Source organism: Ornithorhynchus anatinus, chromosome 19 (assembly GCF_004115215.2).
Source record: "Ornithorhynchus anatinus isolate Pmale09 chromosome 19, mOrnAna1.pri.v4, whole genome shotgun sequence".
Lineage (NCBI taxonomy): Eukaryota > Metazoa > Chordata > Mammalia > Monotremata > Ornithorhynchidae > Ornithorhynchus > Ornithorhynchus anatinus.
This window is the reverse complement of record NC_041746.1, coordinates 33,789,790-33,808,173: the sequence shown is the minus strand read 5'-3', so window position 1 is coordinate 33,808,173 and position 18,384 is coordinate 33,789,790. Positions and strand designations below refer to the sequence as shown.

General features: G+C 48.2%; 1 protein-coding gene across 2 annotated transcripts in view; it reads right to left on the bottom strand.

Moving 5' to 3' along the window:
* PRDM1 (PR/SET domain 1) overlaps positions 1-18,384 on the bottom strand; it is a 112,428-nt gene that overhangs the window by 7,941 nt on the left and 86,103 nt on the right. Inside the window, exons 1-4 of one of the 2 annotated variants that reach the window (XM_001505383.5) lie at positions 16,529-16,869; positions 14,619-14,870; positions 7,438-7,557; positions 2,745-2,997 (exon numbers count right to left, since the gene is read on the bottom strand). In XM_001505383.5, coding sequence (XP_001505433.2) covers positions 2,745-2,997; positions 7,438-7,557; positions 14,619-14,870; positions 16,529-16,570 — 667 coding nt within the window. In that variant the 5' untranslated portion in view covers positions 16,571-16,869. Of the gene's footprint in view, positions 1-2,744; positions 2,998-7,437; positions 7,558-14,618; positions 14,871-16,528; positions 16,870-18,384 lie in introns of those variants that run through there. The other variant, XM_029047706.2, reaches the window with a different exon arrangement.

Sequence of the window (18,384 nt, the reverse complement as noted above, 5' to 3'; positions counted from 1 at the left end):
CTCCCCATCTAACCCCCCAATTGATATTCCTTGAGCATCCGCTGTGGGGGCTTGACCATAAATTCTATTGTGCTTGTAGCATGGAAACCCAACAACCAACTAATGCACAGGACAATACAGGTGGAGGAACAAGCTACTTATTAGGCCTGATGAAATAGTGGAAATTTCCTGATCAACAGAGAGTGTCAATCAGCAGGAACCACACCTAAAACAACAGATTGCACAACAAGCAACACAGGGCTCTGTCTGATGATGATTCGCTTTTGTTACATCTCAAAAATAAGAAGTTTCAGGATGAGGACCTGGAGATCTGAGAGGTTCTCCGCAGGCAGAGAAAGGAGGACCTGCCAAAATGGCAGGTTATTTTTGAGGGGGATAAAATGGTGTTTCCAGTTGGGCATGAGAATTGTTAGAAACTGAGGAGGTGACTGGGTGACAAGACTCTAACCAGGTAATGCCAACTTGCTAGTTATAGGAGGTAAAGAAGAAGAAATCCTTTTAGCCCTCAGATGAAGAAGGGATGGATGCTCCATGGATGGAGCATAGCGTGATACATGGACAAACTATGGAGCAGGTTTGGGGGGCTAGGGAATGAGCCCAGAAGAATTAAAACTCTAGTGGACTGGGCCCTGTGGAGAGGTGGATCCACTTGTGGAGCTGAGTGAGGAAAGAAGGCTGGTGAACTGGCTCATTAGAGTGAAGCTTCCTAGTAGGCAGGGAATGTGTGTTTTGCTTCCATCATACTCTCCCAATGCTTGGCACAGTGCTTTGCTCCCAGAAGGCACCTCAAAAATAGGATGGTTTGTTTGGCTCCTGATTTGAAGGAAGCAAGAAGGATGCCCTGATCTATATGATGAAACAGTGCCTTCATCATCAATGGGATTTCCGGCCCATTCTTTCCCTCAGGCATGCAAAGTGCCCCCCACCCCTCCATGCACCACTGTGCTCAGTTTCTCAGGAAGAGGCTTCCTTCACCAGGCATGCAGTGAGGGAAATTCACCCCACAATTGTTTTGACTGGAAAAAGTAGAAGAGAAGAAGAAACTGGGCCAATCGTTGGCGAGAGCTCAGCCTGCTGCCAAGGGGCGGAGAGCCTCAAATCCCAAGAACCACACTCAGACCTTGGATGTGCCTGCCGGGGTTGTCTATCCTAGAGACTGACATTTTGCTCCCAGCCAATCTGCCTCCTATTCCCAACTCCTATTTGTCTTCAAGGCAGAGGCCAAAACTGAGTCTAGATGGGAAGAGGGATGCTTTGGAATCACCTGGAGGGGCCAACAAGCTCCCTTCAAAATATGGTGGCAGAGTAAGCAACTATTCATTGCATCAGAAACTTATTAGGCTCAAAGGAGGAGCAAGGAGAATGAGCAGAAGGAGGAGAAGAGTCTGCTTACAGCGAATGGCAAGATCCTGCTTACCTGAAGCCACTGGGAGTGTTGAATGTGATGACTAACTGGGGGTAGACTAGGGGATGGCCCCCCCAAAAAAAGTCAAATTAGTGACCTTTGTTGTCTTCATCAAGCTAGCTCTCTGGGCACCTAAGGGTTGAACTACTACAGGTAGATTCTAGTTGGTTACAGTTGAGGCCTCCCCAAGGGTCAAAGTGTATAAGCTCACACACACCAGTAGGGAGTTCAACATCATTATTAGCAATGTGTAATTGGGTTTTACTCTGGGCCCTTTGGTTTTCTTCCAAAAATAAAAAATAATTAAAGAGTTACTTTTAACAACTACAAATGTGGTTTAAGGTTAAAGTTACAAAGGTGAATGAGAAAGAGTTTTGCTAGAAAGACTCCTTGAGATGGTGGAAAGTATTAAGAATACTTGAGTAATCGGACTGTTTTTCCTTGTAGGAAATGTTGGCAGTAATTGCAACTGAATGAAAAAGTGAAAGCAGATAAAAAACATAGTAAGGAACTGAGAATTTGCTCGAAGAGATGATAGGCAGCTCCAGTCAAACAGATTAGAAGGCAGATAATTAGGTTTTACCCTAAGGAAGGAAGCTAGATATGAAATCTCAAGACTATCCATTTCAACTACTCTCTGAAAAAAAGGCAAGACTAATGGGTTGCTGATTCTATAAGAAAACCTCAACATTTTAAACTGGCCAACAGTCATTCCCCTTCTTGGCCAAAGTGGGTTTGGGGCCGACTATCTATTTGCATATGGAAATGAAACATTAAAAGAGCTCAATAGCCATTTGAAGGGCTGGCTGTCAGTTCTCTGGGGCCAGAGCCAGGGCACTTTGGGGCTTGGGCTTGAAACAGCGGCATGGTCTAGGATAGCTCATGGCCTTGGGAGCCAGAATGACCTGGGTTCCAATCCCGTCTTCTCCACTGTCCACTGTGTAACCTTGGGTAAGTCACTAAATGTTTCTGTGCCTCAGTTACCTCACCTGCAAAATGGAGATTAAGACTGGGAGCTCCATGTGGGACATGGACTGTGTCCAGTTGATGAGCTTTTATCTACCCTAGCGCTTAGTACAGTATTTGGCACATAGTAAGCACTTAGCAAATACTATTAAAAAACAACAACCCTAGATCTTTGTTGAAAAGAAATGGCTCGACAGATTGCACTTTGCCACTTACAGGGACAAAAACAATTTCTTCCACTCTCAACCCTTAGCCCAAGCCACTTGCTGTGATAACAAATGATGCTGCCCTATAATTAAACACCGTATTATTAGATCATACAGGCAGGAGACATTCCTGGCATTCTTTATGCCTCAGACTGTAATCCACTTACTGAGATTCATCCCCAGCAGCTCTCCGGAGGAAGGATAGTGGAGTCGCTCCGCAAAGTCCTGGCTGTACCACACAAGAAGTTCCTGGCTGGCGGGGATGGGCTTGATGGTGTAGAAGTAGATGTTCATTCCATTCTGGCAGGCAGACAGGTTTTGCTCCTGCCCAGAGTGGGCGGGGTTCACATAGCGCATCCAATTGCTCTTGTCCTCATTAAAGCCATCGATGAAGTGGTGAAGCTCCCCACCGGAATAGATCTAAGGCAGAGGAAAGGCGCTGTCATCTCAAAGTGTCCCAGACGAGGGGGCCAGAGACTTGGGATTCTCTTCTCCTCCCATCCCATGCCCTCCCACTTCCCCCAAAGCAGCAGACCCCAAATCGGGGCTTTCCCGTGTCCCCACCGCCAAGTACCTCCTACTTAGAAAGGGAAGCCAGGCTGACGCTTCTGGTGGCATCGGCGGGAGGGAGAAAGAGAGAGAGAGAGAAAGAGAGAAAGAGATTATGGGAAAACTCTCTGCCAGTTACCTCTTTCATCTCAGTTTAATCAGGTTGGCATGCTAGGGAGAAAGTGTACCCCAAGCAAACACCGGATAAAGAGACGGCCCTGGCGCTGAACCACCAGCTTCTGAGTTCTTGGGCTCGCACGACGAAGGCTGACAGGCACTACTACTTACTCCAGTTCTGATTGTGTGCTGACTTTTAATGCTTTGAGTCACCTGGACACACTGCTAAGGCTACGTCAAACCATCTTTCTACAGCCTCTCTCTCTACTTGCAGTTTCCTACCACCCCCGCCCGAAGGCTTAAACTATGCAAACATCCTCCACCCCCCTATGGGTCCTAAAGTAACACTTGCTCATATGAATACTTGGAAGCTTGCCTTTTTGTGGAAACTCTGGGTGGGGCAAAAGTGAACTTCACCTGCCATAATCTAGTGAACTCTTGGACCGGGGCCAAAGTTTGACAGCCCATTGAGAAGTCACTTTTCCCTCTCAATAGGACTTGTTCAGACTTGTTCTTTTCTTTGAAATGAAAGGATAAAAAAACCTCTTATCTTCACAAGAAATGGGATTAAATACAGCACGCTGACCAGCCTGGAGACAGACAGACAGACATGTACACACAGAATAGAAAGTGTGAAGAAAGCAGGCAGTTTGGGCAAGGGGGAGGGGGTGAGAGTACCATTTTTCTCCTTAGAGAAATGCTGTGCCGGGCTCAGACTCAATGAGCAGAGGGCAAGGAAAGGAGATTGACTGAGAGAATATGAAAGTAAATTCAGGCAATACGGCGAGATCGAGGGGTGACGAGACTGAGTAATGTGAAAGTTAGTTCGCTCATACATCATTTGAAGAAAACCAGCCTGAATCTTAGAATGTGGCGTCTGCCCGGGAAAAGACAAAGTTCCTTTGAGAATCACCTCTCCTCTCTCTCCACCCCCACGGCATCACCTACAACTCTCACCGGATTCCCGCTTACTCCACACAGTTGTCATGGCCACAACATTAATTTAGTTTCAGGGATTATTATATCATGGCTCTGTCTCTTCCAGGCACTCACTGTTTCGGAGATTAAACTGTCACCCCTCTCTGAATTTCTCCCCTCAGTGCCAGAGCAAGGAAGCAAGCAAGCAAACCACCCTGTCCCTTAGACGCAGGCAGTAAACACCAGAATCACTTTCTTTTAAGAGGAACTTCCTGTAAATTGAGAAGGGGAAATACATGTGGCTCCATCAAAGAAGCTTGTGAGAGATTTTGCGGTGTGTTTTGTTATGAGAAAATGGAACAGGGTTGGCTGAATTCTGCTATCAAGAGGAGTTTTCGAGTTTGTTTACTCTGATGTGCAAACTTCCAGGAACATGGTGGGCCACAGCACTCTGCTCTCGACGGCAGGCGGAAACTGCTTTCTAAAGCGAAGGTGAGGCAGCAGCTTCCAGGCAGCTCCGCACGGAGAGCGCGGTTTACTGGACCCTCCGTCAAGAACAGATGCCGTGAAGTCACACACCACCCACAAAAAAATAAAAATAAAAGCCAGCCTTCGGCAGACACCTGACAATCAGCTCACTCTCTTTCCATACATTATCATCAGGAAGATTAAAAATGTGCTGACTCATTGTACAGTTACAAGAAATAATGTCACAGTGTGGTTTGCTCAGCTCTTACATCCCTTCTCCTCACGGAGGATGCAGTGTGCCTGGAACTTTTTGAAATGTTTTTCCACGGAGCAGCTGGGCTTGTTCCGGCCAGCAAAATCAGGATGTGCCCCTACCGGCACATGTGGGAAATGATCTATGATTTCATCTCTCCCTGCTCGACTTTTCCGGGAGGAAAATCCGCTTGGCGGCCTCAGAGGATCCTAGGGGACGCTTCCTCCCCTCCTGCTCCCCCTGTTGTAAATGGATGTTGGCTCATCCAACCTCCGGCCCCATTAGCACAAAGGCTCCATGAAGAAAGGTAGTGCACACCTTGCCCTGTGGTACTTGCCCTTGTGCTTGGTATGGGGGGTTTCTGTTACCCGGGTTTTTTTTGCTTTTTTAAAAAAATGATTTTTTTTAAGCATTTACCATGTGTCACACATTGTTGTAAGCACTGGGGTGGACAAAAATTAATTAGGTTGGACACAGTTCCTGTCTGGCATGGGACTCATAGCCTAAATAGGAGGCAGCACCCATTTGAACTCTAATCATACCCCATCATCACCAAATGTCCAAACATTGTGTCAGATGCTGTATAAAAGACCAAAAACACAATACAGTCCCTCTCTCTCCCCTATCTATAATTTATTTTAACTTCTGTCTCCCCTACTAGGCTGTAAATTCCTTGAAAGCAGGGTTCGTGTCTCCCAACGCTATTATGTTGGGCCCTCCCTAGTGCTCAGTACAGTCCTTGGCCCCCAGAGAGTACTCAGCAAGGACCACTGATTAATTATGGCACTTTGTCCTCAATAGGTGCAAAGCAGAAGACCCCACACATGGCGATGAAGTGGGGAACGTGCACAATCTCTTTCTCTGATGGGGGTGTGAGGCCTTAGCTATTCATTCACTCACCTTTCCAAGATGGTCTTCCAGTCAATGGCTCTCATAACCTCACCTTTATTAACAGGGACTAGTTTGAGTCCAGAAAAGTCAGAAAAGGGCCAGGAAGCAGAGAGATTTGTTGTCCATGAGAAAAAAACTCACTCACTCTTGCTTGGGAAAATTTGCCTTTGCAGGGGTGAAAGTCTTATTTCTCCTGGAAGACTAGGACTGTGTTTAACTTGTGTCTCCAGTGCTTGAACAGTACTTGACACATAGTAAATGCTTAATAAGTACCATAATAATAACAAATACCATAATAATAATGATAAATACTAAAAGGAATGTTTAGTGGCTACTGTGAATTGAATGAGAGTAGGAGGGAGATGTTAAGAGAAAACTCTTTTAAAAGAGGATGAAAAATTTCTTCATCCTGGGCAACTCCAGAAAAGTCAAGATAGTAAATATAGAACAGAGAGATACCCTCTAGACTGTAAAATCCTTTTGGGCAGGAGATGTGTCTATGAACTCTGATATATTGTACTCTCCCAAGCCATTAGTACAGTGCTCAGCACACAGCAAAAGCTCAATAAATACCATTGATGATAAGGATGATGACAATGATACCAACGAGGCCCAGGCTTAGGCTATGAATTAAGGCAGTTGTTTGAAATGCTAGTCCTTGTCAATACCTCTTGCACTTTCCAGGGGCAGGAACCTCCTCTGACTTTCCCATTCTCTTCCCTTTTCTAGCTGGATAAGAGTTCAGTGTCTGTCTCACCCCTAGACTGCAAGCTCCTTGAAGACAAGAGTTTTAGTTTCTAACTGTACCTCTACTGTACTCTCTCTCAAATGTCCAGTTCAGGCATCCTTGAGAGCCTCCTGGGTGGGAAGTTGAAAGAAGGCCTCAGCTTCTCCACCCCAACACTGACAAAATGGAGCATACTCATTGCCAATCCAGTGTATCTTGCCCACTAAATCTGACTGCTTTTCAACAAATTTAATTGTGCTGAAAATGGGGCAGATGGTGACATTTTCATGCTATGTAACACTACATGTACACCTGGAATTTCACTCCACTGAAAGGAGCAGCAGAAACTGACTCCCGAAGTACCTGGAGTGAACAGAATCTGCTCTACCCTCCTTCTCCGCTCCTTCCAGTGGCGTTTCTCCCCCCAAAAAAATCCCCACTGCCCCTCCTAGACTGTTTTTTCCAAATTGTAGGTGAAAGATACAAATTCACGGGCTGCAATATGCCTCCAATGAGAATTATGTCAGCCAGAAATCAAGAATACATCCAATTCTAAGACTCAGTGACTCATTACTACTTCCTTGCAGAGAAATGTAAATGAAACTTCCCTTGAAGCAGACAGCAGAACTGTTTCCTTTTAAGCCAAGCACTGGCGGGTTGCAGAAACACGAGTCGCGCAGAGTCCGCACCTCTGCTGCTCCGCTCCGCTCCTCTGCGCGCCCCTCCCACCTCCACACCTGCTCCGCCAGTCGTCAGGCCTCAGCATCGCTTGGCCAGGCGCGGCCCATTCACTCGAAGGCTGTGCACTCACAGAAGCTCAGAGTGCACTTATGAGCGAGAGTGTGTATGCGCACATACCAAAGCAGGAAATGACCCAGCTTTCAAGGCTCTGCTTTTCTGGTTGCTGCATTTACTTGGAACCTTGCCCCTGACTTACCCGCCAGAAGTACTGCCTGTTGACATTTTTGGGGACTGTGTCGTTGGTGTAGATTTCTCCTATCAGGGGCCCAAAGCGTGTTCCTTTTGGGATGTATTCCTTGCTCACAACTCCAGTAACCTACAAGGGAAAAAACAACACAAAGGATATTTAGTTGGCCAGGAATAGGCGGGTCAATAATCATAACAACAACTGGGGTATTCATTAACTATTTCATACATTTATTCAGTCGTATTTATTGAGCACTTGCTATGTGAAGAAAACTGTACTAGGCACTTGGGTGAGTACAGTACAACAATAAGCACACATATTACCTGCCCATAATGAGGTTATAGTGGCTTGTTATGTGCCAAGCAATGTGCTAAGTGCTGGGGTAGATACAGTGCAATCCGATCAGACACGGTTCCTTTCCCACATAGGGCTCACTGCCTAAGGGGGAGGGAGAGCAGGTATTTTACAGATGAGGAAGTTGAGCCACAGAGAAAGTAAGTGACTTGTCCAAGATCACAGAGCAGGCAATTGGTGGAGTCAGGTTTAAAACCCAGGTATCCTGACTCCTAGGTCTGGGCTCCTTCCATTAAGGCCCCACTGCCTCTCTAGCCCTGCCAGGCTGATGGCAGGAGAGAAACTTTAAAGTAGGGAGCCAAGAGAGGACAAGAAGAGGAGGAGTGGTAGCTGGGAATGCACTGTAGGGAAGTGTACCAGGCATCGGGCCTCTCATGGAGATGGATCAACATCCACAAGGAATCCTGGAACACCCTCAAAAGCTCCAAGTCCTTGTAAAATGGGCAAATGTTTAACTAAATCAATCTCTTCCACACAGAGGGGCCAGAATCTCTTACAGATAAACTACATTCACCTACATGAGACTAGCCCCCAAACTCCACTTCCTGGGGGAGGGAAGAGGGTCAGAGGTCATGGACTGAGTGGTGCAGTCAAGATTTACTAAGGCCTTGGCAAGGCTAGTCTAGTTGTGCCAGTTCCTTCTTGACAGAAAGATTCTTTGGGGTAGGGTAAGATCACAACCACAAATCAGGAAGCAATTCATCATTATTCAAAGAACTAGTTTGAGAGACTCCCTTTCAACTGCCTGCTGAGGTCATTTTACTCCAGCACGCACCCCTTCCTCCACCCCCTCCCCCAGGCTTTGGGTTTTCTGCTCTCCCAAAGCACCTCACAGAATCATTTTCTAAGCATCTACCGAGAAACGATTGTGCTAGAAAAAACGAAAAAGCGAGTGATCTTTGTTTTCAGATTTCATATTACTTTTTGGTAAAGTCATTATTTTATTCTGAACTTGTCTGAACTACAATCAAGCACCACAGAGGGAGAGATGGAAACCTGGACTCTTCTCAAGCACTCACAGGCTGCTCAGGGTGGTGGTGGGGTTTGCGGGGGTAGGGAGATAAGTTCCTGATAAACAGCGGAGGGCAGTCAGGGGCTGCCAGGTTTCTAAACTTCTGGAAACAGAAATGAAACAACAGACTGCCATGGAGCCCGACACCTCACCCGGCCACCCACCCTGCCAGCCGAGTGAGCAGCGATTGTGGGGTTCTCCCTGGCCCCCTGCTGCCGTGGTTTATTGCATGATGTCTGATGGCTCAGCTGCCAAGACAAAGATCAACACCCATGTAGATGCATCTGAACTAGACAGAAAAAAGCAGTTTGAAAGTTTCCTACAAGTTGAAGCCATGTTGCTGGTCGGCTATTTTTGGATCCTCTCAGTTTGTTTCGGCAGAGCTGAGAGAGACAGGTGTTTGTCCCATCTCCTGCCACTACCTTCACTGCCATCCACCTGCAAGAAGAGCTCATGGCCATTGGATGGTTGATGCACCGCGAGCTCGGGAAGCCCCCTTTGCCCCTCTGGCTTAACTCAGTGAAAACCACACACAAGTAACGGCCCCCAATCTTAAGTCAGGCCTGACTGGGGCTTGAAATGACCCTCACAGAAAGAAGTCAGCTTGAAACCCCCATGCCACTGTTTCCAAGGTCGAGCAAGAACATAACGTCTTTAGAGATTTTTACATCTGAACGATTAGTGTACAATATCAGAAAACCAAAACAAGAAAGACACAATGCCCAGCCTTTCACTAGCTGATAATTAGCAGCTGCTTCTTTCCACATCTCCATTCTAAGGCAGTAATTGGGAGAGAGGCATCTGACTGGCCCATCAACTTCCCTGCATGTCAGGAATGGTAACTCGGGGCAATCTCTGGGGTGGCTGGGGACCATAAGGGGGGCCAGGGCTCTACCTCCCAACAAGCGGCCGCCAGGATCGGGTTCTCAACCCCCTACTGGGCGGTGTTCCAGTTTCTTCTAGTTCACAGCCAGGATCGGCGATCTTCCCAGGGGCCAAGATGAAGTCTCAGGTATGGCAATCAATGGACTTGAGGTATTTTGAGAATTGAAAAATGAGAACTTTTTGCCATCAAATAATATTTATAAAGGGCCAAAACAGGCATCGTGAGGCATCCACTGTGCGCTGATGTCACATTTTTGTGGATGGAGCACCTCCACATCAGATCGATTTTGTGAAAAGAGCAGCAATGCATGTGCCCAGACTCAGAGTGCCCCCTGGCTGTGCCACAGGAACCTGGCTCAGACACGGGAGCCAGGTTAACTACATTCAACCAAGATGTACCTATTTTATATGAGGACAATTCTAGTCTTACTAGACCCAATACATTACACATAGTTTCAACGACTTTGTGTGTACATCAGTACAGTTGTATGAGGATGCATACACCCACACACACAGAGCTGTCCTACTGACATCACTGATGATGAAACCCTGTCTATATGTGACAGTGGGGCTGACACTTCCCTTCCTCATTATTTGGGCACGCGTGCATGCACACACACACACACACACACACACACGTTGGTGGGCTCATTCCTCATATGGCCTGTCTCTGTTTTCTAGCCTGCCTCTTGAGTCCTGATCTTTGTGCCACCTTTGCTCGAGACGAGTGTCAATTCTCCTGACTGTTGCCCCCAGGTTTGTCCACTGTGCATGTCTGCCAACAGTATTTAGACAGATCATTCTGACTTCCCTGCTTATAGATTTCCCTGGCAGTTCACCATCCAACAGATGCTTGGGTGAAGTGCCCTGGTCCACTCTCCTACCCTGTCCAAGTCAGTTGCACTGGTGGCTGAGGGTATTGTTTTAATGCTGGGGAATTCTAAGAAAAGGACCCTCAAGGGAAGTTACTAACTTTAGGTGGGAATACACAGACCCATATTCACATGTATAAATGTCTGCTCTTGTCAAGAGGCTAGTAGAAAGTGCTGGGTTTCCAGGCAGGTCAAACAGTTTATATTGGAAAAAATCCTTCCCAAAAACCAAAAATCTGCATCTTCTGTGAGTGAAGGGTTTGTCCCGGCCAGGATGCGCTGTTGGCTTGAGGCAACACAAAGGCAAGAGGGGACTGGGAACGAAGCTTTCCCAAAGCCCATGGGGGCAGCAAGCCCAGTGGCCAGCGCTGCTGCAGCCGGCAGTCCATCTGTGGCTGGAGTCGGGGAGGCGTGATGAAGATCTATGGGGAGTCACAGCTGGGCAGCTTCCCCAGGCCCTGGGAGAACAGGCTGGGAGAGATGGTGCTTGCCTCACCTCGCTCAGGCCGGCCACCCCACGGAACTGACCAGGGTCCTAATGGACTGCGGGAAGGAGGCTGTGCCTGCCTTCTCCAAATAGGTCAGGAGGAAGATGAAAAGCTTCAACACGCTCAAGCTTCAACTGCCCCCACAGAAGCCTGTCCCCAGCCGCTATAATGGCCAGCACCAACTCTCTGCTGTTTGGGCAAATCTGTCTCTGTCAGTGGCCCGAGTCACAGAGCACATCCTGACACCCCATGGCTTCTAGACAGAAAACAGGACTCCTTGACCTTTTACTCTGCCTTGCCATAAAAACAGAGGGGAGTTTACTACTTCAGGTTGTTGTGGGGAGAGGAGAGGGGGAAAAACTTAAATGGAAAGTTCATTAGCAGAGGGAGAAGCATTCCTAAAAAAAGGAAAGACTCCTTTATTTGGGGATTGTAAATAAAGAGCCCCAGTAGTCTATTTCACATAGGACAGCAGAACCCAAATACACATTAGATGTGTGCACACTCACCCCAAATCATATTAATTACTAGCTAAGAATCTTTCAACCCCTCTCCCCCCCCCACATAAAACTGACTCATTCCAACAACACTGTTTGGCACACAAGGATCGTTGCATTGAGATGACTGGACCTGACAAAGGCACTAAGACCTGTAGCCTATAATGTAGTCCAGTTTTTTTTTTAAAAGGGGTGGAGTAAACGGAAATGTCTTCAGATGGTTTCCTCCTTAATTATCTCAGTATTAAAAGGAAACACACGGCAGCCTCACTGCATCATCTCCCTCTAAAAGGCAGTCCTAGGAAGCCAGGGCGTGTGGTGGGGAGGGATTTTTAAAGGCAGCCTAAGCCATTATTAACTCGAGTCCCACTGGGCCCCACACCGGCCCCATACTGGGGTGATCATAACCCAGGGTCACAGCTTGAGGAGCCTGGAACTTCCAGGACAATGGGCCCATCACCAGAGTACAGTAAAGAGAGAGTTGGCTTAGTGATTCCAAAAGCTCAAATGTTCCGGGGTGGGGGTGGGGGTGGGGCAGTAGGAATGGAAGTCTTCTCTGTGGGCAGAGGAGAGGGAGCATCATTTCACCAGCCTGTTCCCAGGAGGTGAATTTCCTTTCATGTTTAAATACTGCACTAAAGAATCCACATTTTATCCTAAATGGGCCAACTGGGCAAAAGAATCCCAGCTTCATTATGGGTGCCCGATAGACCTCAGTGCAACGGGCTAAGCTTAGAAGCCACCTGAGTGCTGACAAAGTGTGAATCCGGACTGAAATATGTGTGGGACCCAAAATTCCCCAGACCACCAACCAGAAACAGAGGAGTTGGTGAAAACCCAAGGCAGCTACTGCCAACAGGCGGATAGATACACCAACTTTACCGACCCCTTCTTCAAAGTCCATACACAAAGCTCTTTTTCCACTCCCACAGGTTGACCTATTTGAGGGGCAGTTTGAACCGCGGTGATACAAATCATTCCTTAGCCACCTTTGAACCTCGGTGATACAAATCATTCCTTAGCCACCAGTGTCCACGATCCGTGCCCAGTCACTGACCCAAATGAACAGTACTCAATTTCAGGTGGGCAGTCCAGACAAAATGATTGCATGGACTAGTTGCCTTCTTTTCCCAGATTTTGTTCACGCAGCTCGAGTCTTCTGTGTCCAGCCCATCAACTCACCAGCAGAGATGCATTTTTTTCAGGCCCTCTGTTTCTGATCAACAGGACAAGCCTAAGGGGGCTGTCGCCACATCCCTCCTTGTGTAGGGGTCAGAAAGCGATGGGAGAGATGCCAAACACTCCCAGTGGAGATTCTGTGACTTTCAGGGAAGAGACCCAAACACAGAGACCCCAAGCTGAAAGCCGCAGTTTATTTTACAAACAATGAACGATGGCACACCACTCATCGCCACTTTCAAAGAAGGAAGGCTTCTCCTTGGCTTTCTTACCATCCTCACTGGTATCAGAATCCAGGGAAGATCAAGATTTCTTTTCCCTCTCATAGGAGCGATGTGCCCAGGGAATTAAATGGGGAACTCATGAGAACAAAAGGAGGATGTTCTGTATCCTTTTTTCAAACCCAGCAAAAATGCCGAGTCGCCCACTGTCTTCTTATCAAATAGGATCAGTACCCCCAGTACTCCCTGTCCCCCCCGCCCCTGCCGGCCAAACATTAAAGCCCATAACTAGCATCAGTGGATGGCCTAGATCATGCAATCATAATTAACTACTTGAGAATCCTGCTTAGAAAATGTGTGCTTAGAGAATGTGAATTGGAAAAACCCCACACTTGTGATTTCAATTCAGCTTAGTGGACATTGGTGAAGGAATGGCACAACAATTCACATCTTTTTACCCGTCATCTCTTTGGTCTATCCAGACCTTCCCCCCCTCCTTTGAAAAAGCTTAGAAGGAAAAGTATATTTGCTATTTTTAAATTCAAACAGCTGTGTCTTCCAGCTCACAGAAATATTTAACTCAGACACACAAACAGGAAAGAAACTGAACGTTTCTAAACAGGCTGCCTGACTCGGTCAAATAAAGTTTGAGAAAGAGCGATTCGACATGGCTACTAGTAAATAGCCCCCTTCGCATACTCCACATTCATAAAAGCAAACAACCCTCACTCAGGACAGGAGGAGGAAAAGAAAGGACGCGGTGAGTTTAGAGGCGGTGGCAGGGTCAGCCTAGGGGTCAGTTCATCGGGGTGGATGGACAGCAGCAGGCAGGTAAGAAGAGTCCAGGTCCAGCCGAAGCCCAGGGAAATTAAAGGCTGCCCTTCCCGGTTATTACACAGCTGAACATCACGCCTGACTCTAATAGTTCTATAAAAGGGGAAACGCACAATCGGTTGCTCATCCAGCCTCATTTTTCAGCCCTTTTGAAACAACAACAAAGAGTATCCCCACTTCAGAGGCTGGGGGGAATCTCTTTGCCTGTCTAGCTTCGAGGGAAGAGGTCCAAGGGAACAGTGAGTGGTTTAACTCCTCAGTCACTCTGACAAAGGAGACTTTTACACCAATCTCTCTCCAGTTTATGCCATCCCTTCAGTTCATAAACACATCAATGTTTTGAGAATAATTTTAGAAACACAGCTAATAAAGCTTGCTCATTAAAAGAATAAAGCACTTTAATAACTGGAGGAAGACAGAAGAAAAGAAAAAGATTAAAAACATTTTCCAAGGAAGTTTTTTTTTTTTTCCCAAAGCTATTGTACAACTGAGGCACTTTAATCTCTGGGCCAGAGGCAATGAATGTGTTGGCCAACAGCAGTCGAAAAATTGGCTCACAGATCTACCACCCCTGCACTTTAAATATGCTTATTCAGGCACAGTTCAACTTGCCTGGAGATTTAACTGTTTGCGGATCAGTTTGGGGCTTCGGGGGCTGGGGAGGGAGATGATGGGGAAAGCAAGAGGGAGCCAGTGAGGAGACCAGAGAGAAGACAGAGGGATGCCTGAACAGATGGATGCATCCGAGGGTTTCCTGGAGCGAAGGGGGCCTCAATCACCCGCAGCCTAATGAGCGAGACCAGGTTCGTGGGTGGGAGAGCTCTCCTGGGGAGGCCCGGGCCGCTTACCTCTTTGCAGTTCGGGGAGTATTTGAAGACCAGATTCCTAGGCAGGGACAGTTCGGCCTGCGGTGCCGAACCGGTCCCCTCTGCTCCAGCGTCCCAAGGGTGATCGTTCACGATGTACGTGCACTTCTCCTCAAAGTCCGCCTCTGTCCAGAGAGTCATGTCCACATCCTCCATGCCCATTTTCATGGTCCCCTCCAGCCCCTCCACCGAGGTTGGCAAACTCACCGCGTTCGAGCTACACTGTGCGGCTGCCTGGAAAAAAGAGGAAAACGCTTTTAATCCCCATTGTCCTTCAGTTTCTGTGGTTTCCTCTGAGACGGTGTGACTAATACAGGAACGGCAGTCTGTGGCACTTTAAGAGCATACGGAGGGTAGCCAGTCCAGTTGAGTAATAGCCAAAAAAGCCCTACACCCTGACTTGATTGGAGAGGGTGATATTTTAGGATGCTATTTTGATGGGAGTTGATCTTTCAGAGGCTCCCCCCATGCCGGGGGGGGCGGGGAGAGGAAGGAAGGTAAAGGTGGGGAGACGGGGAAGCCTTTTGGGGCTGGGGGTGTCCCACCTTTCAGAGCCCCCTTTCCATCTGCCCAGCAAAAAGACCGACTTGGTAGGAAGCTCCCACCGAGTCCCAGAGCGCCTGGGGTCACGGCCGCTACACAGCTCCGTGACTGTGGAAAAGCTGCCTCAGAAGTGTCACAAACAAGGAGAGGAAGAGGAAGGAGTTGGCTGTCTGCGTCTGAATGAAGCTAAAAATGGAAAGCGCGTGGGGCAGGGGGAGCGGAACTCCTGGCTGCCTTTCCCAAATGGAGAAGACTGAACTTTCCCACCGGCTCCCAGTGGCACAAACAACTTGGAAAACAAACAACCTGAGCCCCCTCCCCTTCCCCAGACGTGCTTCTTTACACTCTCCGCAGGACGTTGGCGGCTGCATCCCCCCTCTCTTTAGTCCTCCCCCGCAACACACACACCCCAGCAACCTCCCAGAAAATCGGGCAGCATCCAAGAGCGCGTTCTCCTGGACCAGAGCTCTGAGCTCTGGCTGGGGCGGGAGGGGACATTTGAGTCTTGCCCCCTTCCACCATAACAATGATAGTGAAAAGAAAAGAAACCGACGCAGAAGCTGTTCGACTAAAGTCCCCGGCGAAGATTCCTCCTGGAGTCTCCGAACGTCACACAGCACTTTTTGCCATTTAAATGTGAAACTGTGCGACTCATTCCCAGAAGCGGCTCACGCGTCCCGGGTTACTGTAAGTGAAGCCCTCTTCAACATGCAGGGTTTCCCTCTAGCCGGGACGCAGGCTGCGCTGCGCTCTAAATCCGCCTCGAATATCCCCTTTCTTCTTCCAAATAGGAAGAGCCGAGCCGGATTCCGGCACGTTGTCCGAAAACTCTGGGATACAAGGCAGCAGCGAGGGGGAGGAAAGAGGGTCCTTCGTTGGTACTTTGGCCAGTTCAGGTGTCTCCAGGGACTCTCGATTCGAGGCAGGAGAGCGCTTCCCCGTTGCCAAAATAAACTCGCTCCGAATCACGGATAGAGTTCATCCTCTCGGGGACACATTTGGAACTCTTTTTTGGACAGATATGCCTTACTCGACAGGGCTCCAACAAATCGGCTGGCTGCGCTTGGCTTCAGCATGCACGGTCAGTCATGATGCTAAATAAATAGGAACTTAATAACAAAGTTTTTCAAATGTCACCAGGGAAAATTTACTTTCTTTGATATAAGCTACTACTGAACCTTCAATGAACTGACAATTACACCCAGCACCGAGAAGGTTAATGATTCATAGAAACACGGTCTTAAAAGCACGTTTGAAGTAGCGAAAAATATCTCGTGTCTCTGCCAGTTCCCCAGTTAACAAAAGGTCCCAGAGGCCTCCCATTAAAGTGATAGAATGAAGTTCCTTACCAAAGTCGTATCCACAAGTTTTTCCAAATAAAAATCCAACATCGGAGGTAAGTCTCGCGCATCTCTACACAGTACACATTTCTTCTTCCTTCTACTTGCCTGGATAGAGCAAGACTGACTCACACCTAGAGAGTTAACTCCTTTTTCAATGGGTGCGCTCCGCTCCGTCTCTGCGCGCGCGCCTGTGTGTGTATTTGCGTGTGTGTGGGTGTGTGTGTGTGTCTCGCTCTCTTCTCTGTCCCCACCTCTCTCCGTCTCTGTCAGACAGGTGCTGCTGCTCTTACTGCTCTCCGAAACCCTGGAGGGCTGCGCGCTCCGGCAGTACTTTCAGTCTGTGCTAACCGAACAGGCTGCTCTTGCTGCTGCTGCTGCTGCTCTTGCTGCTGCTGCTGCTACTGCCTTGCTTTCCCCTCCCCGCTTCAAATTCCCATTAGCGCTCAGCGACTCTCGGCGCGTACCCGAGCGCCCGGAGCAAGAGGGGCGGGGCTCCCTACCTGGGACTCGGGCCCCAACCAATGGCACCGTCCCAGCCCAAGTGGCTTGTTTGTTTCTGGCCGCCTGCTGCCCCAGCCCCATAGATACTCTATTCTTCTTCTTCTTCCTCCTCCTCCGCCACGGGGATTCCAGCTTCACCTGGCACTTTCCTTCCCTTCCATCACCCTCAACCTCAGGGCAGAAGGAGCCTCCATTGTCTGCTCTGCGCCCAGGCGAAAGTCCGTTTTCCTCCCTCTCTGAAATCTCCCGGGGGCAACTTGCCCTAGAGTTGAAAGACTTTTTCCCCCGGTTCTAAATCGCATCCAGGAAAACTGTGTGTGTGTGTGGGGGGGGGGGGGGGTGGAGGGAGATATCCACTTTTTTTAGTGTCTGATTCAACAAAATCCAGACTCCTGCTACTTTCAGTGATTTCCTGTGAAACGTGTATTTCCTGCGAAGCATGAAAAGGCTGGTATTTAACTCCTGCTAAAAGCCTCCATTTGTTTTTTGGATTTTTTTAAAGTTGGTAATTAAATGCTTTCGAATTTGGCCTAACTAATGTGACTTCCTACTGCTGGAAATTGGAAATATTCCCCACAGGGTATGTGTGTGTATATATGTGAGTGTAGGTGTGTGCGTAGGGGATGGGGGGGAACAGAGACAGAGAAGACTGTTCCCTTGGGGTCAGCTGCCCTCTCTCTAGGGGGCATTGAGCTCCTATTCTAGGAGAAGGGGCTGTATTAGTACCTAAACCTTCGAGGACCATCACTATCCACAGAGGATAATGGGGAGCTGGACTGGTCCACCTCTCCCTCCCTCCTGTCTAAGCCAGTGCTCTGTCCCAAGGAAGGACATCCTGTGATGATGGCATACAACGTCCTGTTTGTTTACTGTTGCGAGCTTGCACCCTGCATTCCTGCCGCCATTGCAAAACAAACCAGATCCCCCACTTCCTCCAATGGTCCTGTTCTATGAGGAATCCTCAAATTCAGGGAAACAGTGATGCACAAAGTTCCATTTATAGCCACCAGCTCCCAAACTCTATTTCGAGCACAGAAAGCAAGTCTCCCACTTTTCCTGCTGGCTTCTGCTATTCAGACTTATTTACCTCCTCCTCCACTGCAGCGTGCTTTTTCTAACATTTTAGAACAGGCACACACCCCCACCCACTCACACACACACGCCCAGCCCCAGCCCTACTGATACTGACTTACTCATTCGACGAAGTGGACATTTGAGTATTTGTTCACAGGAAGAAACTCACAAACAAAAAACACCCCGCTCTCACAAAACACTCCTCATTTACATCGTAGATTTTCATTTCTCCTGGCCAAACTGCTCACCCAGGGTTTGCCAGCACGAAGGAGGGGGGAGTGGGAATA